This window comes from Capra hircus, chromosome 17 (assembly GCF_001704415.2).
Source record: "Capra hircus breed San Clemente chromosome 17, ASM170441v1, whole genome shotgun sequence".
Classification (NCBI taxonomy): Eukaryota; Metazoa; Chordata; class Mammalia; order Artiodactyla; family Bovidae; genus Capra; species Capra hircus.
This window is the reverse complement of record NC_030824.1, coordinates 10,065,103-10,071,102: the sequence shown is the minus strand read 5'-3', so window position 1 is coordinate 10,071,102 and position 6,000 is coordinate 10,065,103. Positions and strand designations below refer to the sequence as shown.

The 6,000-nt window shown below is 56.8% G+C and overlaps 1 protein-coding gene across 1 annotated transcript in view; it reads left to right on the top strand.

Annotated features, from left to right (window-relative positions):
• Positions 947-6,000, top strand: part of DTX1 (deltex E3 ubiquitin ligase 1) — a 39,052-nt gene continuing 33,998 nt past the window's right edge. Inside the window, exons 1-2 of the mRNA XM_018061178.1 lie at positions 947-1,031; positions 1,539-2,548. Of these exons, the coding sequence (XP_017916667.1) occupies positions 2,290-2,548 (259 nt within the window). The 5' untranslated portion in view covers positions 947-1,031; positions 1,539-2,289. The remainder of the gene's footprint in view (positions 1,032-1,538; positions 2,549-6,000) is intronic.

The window sequence follows — 6,000 nt, the reverse complement described above, 5'->3', positions numbered from 1 at the left end:
GACAAAGGCTAGCTGGCCCTCCCATTAACACTTGAGCTGCGGCCACCACCTGCCTCCCTGTCCATCCAGCCTGCCCTTGCCTAGCATTTATTGAGCACCTGTTGTTGGCAGGCATCCCTGAATGAGAAGACAGAGGGCCCACCCTTACCTTCCTTCGAGGTCTCTGCCTCCTGGCTTAGGTCCCCTCACTGTCCTGGAGGCAAGATGTTCTTGCTCCCTCCACTTACCTGGAGCAGGTTAGTTGTCTTGGGGGAAGCTGGCTCTGGGCTGGCTAATTGGGTACTGGGAGGAGAATCAGCTCTGAGTGGTGTCTGAGCATTGCTCTAAGCTGCTGTGTGATCCTGGGCTGATTTCTTGCCCTCTCTGGGCCTCAGTGGGCCCATATGTACACTTCAGAGTTCACAATTCCCTCTGCCAGCCCCTCCTCACTCCCCTCCCCCAGAAGAGTGGAAGGAGAAAAGAAGCCTACCCTAGAACGCCTTAAGATCTTTCTTTAAACAACCTCTGGATCCTAATCCATTCGTTCCAGCATTTATTGAGCATCTATTGTGTACCAGGCCCTGGACTAGGCAACTGGAACGTAAAAATGATTCCGATTCAAGCAGGTGACCAAATGGACACCCCATTCCATGGCCTGCATCCTGCTGGGGTCAGGAGGCCCCGTGGGGTCCCAGGTGGGCCTAGCCCAGGATATGGAGCGCCCGGGGACTCGCGTGTCAGCGCCGGCGGTGCTTAGGGCCGCGATCTGTCTCCTCCCCTTCCTCCTTCTCCGCCCCCTCCCCCTTCCCTCCCCTGAGCACGGCGACGGCCGCCTCCCACCCGCGGGATCCCGGCGTCCGGCCGCCGGCTCACGCGTCCGTCGGTCGGCTGGGTAGTCTGTCCGCGCGCAGAGAGCCCAGCGCCCCGCCGCGCGGCCTGGGAGGGAAAGGGCGCGGAGGCGGGACCGCGGCTCCCTCCCACTCCGGGGGGAGCCCAGGAGGCGGCGGTGCTGAAGCGAGAGCCAGAGAAGGAGGCAGAACCGGGGACAGGCGGTGAGAGCGCGGGGTGCCCAGGGACCCCACCCCCGGCTCCTTCGGGAGGCCCGCGCGCGCTTTGGGGAGGTCTGGCCTGGGGACGGAGGGTTGTTACCCGCAGGGCGGGAGGCATAGGCGATCCAGCTCCTGGCTTCGCCTGCTCGGTGACGCGACCCCTGAGGGGCCCTGGGCCGCGCCTGCAGCGCCGCGCATCCTGGCACCTCCCGGCGCATCCCGCATCCCTTGGCCCGGAGCGGGTCCCGGGGGAGGCGAGCGCTCAGGTTGCTGAGGAGGGGGCGCCGCAGGCGAGAGGTCTTGGAAAATCCCGCCCCCAGCCCCAGCCCTCCCTTGAGGCCTGCCCCAAGGGAGCGCGACCGGGCGACCCCCTTTAGCCCCCCTCACTGCCCGCTCCCCCCCATCGGTTCCCCATTGTTCTCAGCCCATCGCTCTCCGGGGGAAGGGGGGAGGGGGTGCCGCGCTCTGGTCTTAAAGGGCCCTCTCCCTCCCCTTCTTGTCTCCTGGCAGGTGGTGAGCGCGAGTGGGGTGGGGCGTGCCCACGGGCCCCCGCCCCCCTCGTCCCCCAGCCCAGCTCGGGAGCCGCAGCTCGGATCAGGGGGCTGGGAGTAGCCGCCGCATCCTCCCCCGTGCGTTCTTCGAGCCACCTGGGCCTTCCAGGACGGCGTGGACCTGGGGGGGGGGGGTACAACGGGGACAGGGACGCCCCCTTCAGCGGGAGCCGTCGGGGGGCGGGGGGGCGGACCTGAGACAAGGCCAGCAGCCCCCTGGAGCCAGGCGCAGGGTCTGCGAGTGCAGAGGGCCGGCCAGGGCGCTGCAGAGAAGGCCGGCTGGGGCCGGGCCTCCTCCGGGGGTGACAGGCCCTGCCGCGGCCAGAAGGAACGAGGGGACCAGCAGGAAAGAGCCCGGACCTAGAGTAGAGGCAGTTGCCTCAAGCCCTCGTCTGAGCCTGGAGGGAACCCAGGGATTGAGAGCACCGTTTTCCCCTTCCTAAGAAAGACACTTGCCAGAATACACCTAACCTGAGACAGCTCGGAGGGGAAGGGATCTTGGAGCCTGGAACATTCCCCTCCAGCCCCCAACACTCCTTTATCTGAGGCCTGCGGGCCTGAGAGGGCCGGGAGGACACAAAGGAGGCCGGACAGTCCTTGCTGCCCTCCCTGGGGTGAGAGGAAGCTCCCCTCCACCCCCGCCGGCTGCCAGGCCCAGGAGCAGCTGGGTGGGGAAGAAGGGGGTCCTGCCCCCTCGGGTGGCAGCGGCTATGTCACGGCCAGGCCAGGGAGTGATGCTGCCGGTGAACGGGCTGGGCTTCCCACCGCAGAACGTGGCCCGGGTGGTGGTGTGGGAGTGGCTGAATGAGCACAGCCGCTGGCGGCCCTACACGGCCACGGTGTGCCACCACATTGAGAACGTGCTCAAGGAGGATGCCCGGGGCTCTGTGGTCCTGGGACAAGTGGACGCCCAGCTGGTGCCCTACATCATCGACCTTCAGTCCATGCACCAGTTTCGCCAGGACACAGGTGAGTGGACTCGCGCCCCTCCCCTCCCCATCGCCACCACCATCACCATCGTGCCGGGATGCTGAAATACCCCAGCATCCCTGAGGAGGGAACCCAGAACTGCGGAAGGCCCACCTGCTGCTCCAACCCCCTCTCCCTAAACGGGTCAGTCTAGCCTAGTCCAGTTGAAGAACTGGGTTCCAATCCAGCCTCTTATGTAGGGCTGCAGATGAGTTATATCGCTTCTGTGAGCCTCAGGTTCCCCTCTGCAAAATGGATGGGCCAGTGTCTCTAACAGCTGTGTGAGGATTAAATAAAACTCTGCTCACTGAGCCCAGAGCATAGATCATTAGCATTCTATCATCAGAATGAAAGGGCTTTTCCTGCACTTCCTCAATTGATACTTTTTCAACCACTACAGCCAGTCTTCCTAGCCTGTTTGTGGTAATCCTGGTAGCTGTCCCATTTTACAGATGAAGAAACTGAGTCTCACAGAAGCTGAGCAATTTAAACTCACAGAAGCTGAGCGACTTAAACTCAGAGCTGAGATCTAAGCCCAGACAAGGCGTTTCCAGAGCTGAAACTCTTAACCAGAACCTCATATCAGCTCTGAGAGCTGGTGTTGTTGGAGTGATGTAGTGGTGGTCGCAACGATGGGGGCAGCTGAGGGGGATTGGTGGTGTCGATGGTAGAAGGGTGGTAATGATGGAGGAAATAGTGTTGGTGGCAATGTCAGTGGTCGTATTGACTGTGGAATTGGTGGTGGTGGTGATGGTTGTGTTGGTGGTGGTCTTGGGAGCGGTGTGATGGGGTGGTCATGGTGGAGAGAATGAGGCTGATGGCAGCCTTGGTGTCATGTGATAGGTGATGATGATGATAAAAACGAGGATGTGATTAAAAACAGCATTTCTGTTCGCCATCACTGTGGAGACCTGCCTGAGTCATTGTTGCCTGGCGGTCTGTATGAAAAGCTTGGTGGGCAGTGAGGAATGGCAAGGTCTTGCCTCTTAGAAGCTGCCAAGAATCCTTGACATGATCACCCCCAGGAGTGCACTGATGGGAGGTTTGAGGGAGATACAATGACTCCCTAGATGATAGAACTGCATGTAGCAGCCTTGGGGATAATAGAACACATTCTATCTCTCTAGAGCTATACTGTCCAATATGGTAGCCATTAAGCCCTTGTGGCTATTGACATTTAAGTTAATTAAAATTAAATCAAATTTAAAACTTAGTTCCTCGCTCCCACTAGCCACATCCATGTGCTCAGTGGCCACAGGTGTCTCGTGGTGACTATACTAGACAGCATAGGTCCAGAATACTACCACCATCCAAGGGCGTTCTAGTGGCTAGCTCCACTCTAGAACATCGCTTGGTGCCTACCCAGTCGTCCCCACGTGTGGAAGCAGGTGAATTCATGACCAATGGTTTGTTGTGACTTTCCCGTACACCTGTGTCCCCAAACTCTGGGACCTGGCAGCGGTCACTGGTGGTACCATTTGTTCGTTCAGGCCGTCATCAACTTACCGGATCTCCTGTGTGTCAGACCCCCGTGCTGAGTGCTAGAATGCTGTAAGGAGCAAGACCGCCAGGGTCCGGGAAATCCAATGGTTAGGACTCAGAGCTTTCACTGCCATGTCCTGGAGTCAATTCCTGCAAGCTGCGTGGCACAACCAAAAAGAAAGACAGCCGGGGTCCTTCGTAGAGGTCTATTTGTGGAGGACCTATGCAGGAGATCCCTGTGTAGTCAGCAAGCAACACATTAGCCACACAGATAATCAGGTGCAGGTCTCAGAACATGGAATAACTTTGGTCGAGTAGTGGTCACAGAAGGCTCATCTGAGGAAGTCAGGTTTGACTAGAAATCTAAAGACTGTTTGAGGGAGACAGCTTCCCAACAGAGGGAACAGCTAGTGCAAAGGCCCTGTGGCAGGAAGGAGCAGAGTATGTTCAGACCCATTGCGTGTGGAGTGCAGTGGATGAAGGGAGGTGGCATGAGATAAGGTCGGATGGGGGGAGAATGGATACATGTGTACGTATGGCTAAGTCCCTTTGCTGAAACCATCGCAGTGTTGTTAATTGGCTATATCCCAATACAAAATAATAACCTTTTTTCTTTTCTTTTCTTTATTTTTTATTTTACTTTACAATACTGTATTGGTTTTGCCATATATTGACATGAATCCACCACGGGTGTACATGAGTTCCCAATCCTGAACCCCCCGCCACCTCTCTCCCCATATCATCTCTCTGGGTCATCCCAGTGCATCAGCCCCAAGCATCCTGTATCCTATATCGAACCTAGACTGGTGATACGTTTCTTACATGATAGTATACATGTTTCAATGCCATCCTCCCAAATCATCCCACCTTCTCCCTCTCCCACAGAGTCCAAAAGTCTGTTCTATACATCTGTGTCTCTTTTGCTGTCTCGCATACAGGGTTATCATTACCATCTTTCTAAATTCCATATATATGTGTTAGTATACTGTATTGGTGTTTTTCTTTCTGGCTTACTTCACTCTGTATAATCGGCTCCAGTTTCATCCACCTCATTAGAACGGATTCAAATATATTCTTTAAAAAAAAAAAAAAAAGATGAAGTTCGAGCAGGGGCTGGACATAAAGCCGTGAAAGGGGCTCTGGATTTTATCCTGAGCGTAGAAGTCACCATCGAGCTCTCATGCCGATCCTTCCAGAGAGGCAGAGTCCCTGATGAAGAATTGCTGGGCATCCCCTGCCCCATTCTCTCTGGCTTTATTCCGGAACCATCCCTGGTGGAGGGCAGGGATCTGACAAAGCGTTCGATAGGTTCAGTGCTCGTGCTGGGCGTGGGGAGAGTTTTCCAGGGCCTGACAGGTGGTCCTTGGAAGCAGGAATTGCCCCATTCGAGGCTGCCAAGTTGGCCAGTTTGTCTGCGATCCCCACACCTCTGTTTGGGCTCCTTTTCTCTTCCCACACCCTCACTTGGGCTCCCAACTCCCCAGACTCCCTCCATTCCCCCTTGCAGGGAGCCCCTTACTCTCAATGGCATTCCTTTTATGGGTCAGCCTTGCTGGATCCCCTAGAAGTTCAGCATCAGTCATATTCCCACTGCCCCCTCCAGGAGCTGCTCACTCCACACCTGCCCCCTGTTTGCCGGAAAAGAGAAAAAAAAAAAAAAAACAGTCATCCCTCCACAGGCTCCTGGGAGCCTGCCAAGACCCCCCAGTGAGAGAGGAAAGCCTGGAAACCTCTGGGGCCAGCAGGAGACCTAGGATGCCCGGATAACTGCCAGAGGGAGAGGCAAGATGTCTCCCCCCAGGAGTGTTATCATGTGCTCGCCCACTTCTCCCAGGAGCAATACAAAATCAAGGGAGGGCATCTGGTCCTCACCCTTCATGACTCAGGGAAGAGCCTCGAGCAGCCATTGTCACCTCCCCAGACCTCAGTTTCCACATCCATTAGATGCGCAAGAGTTTCACTTTGCCAGC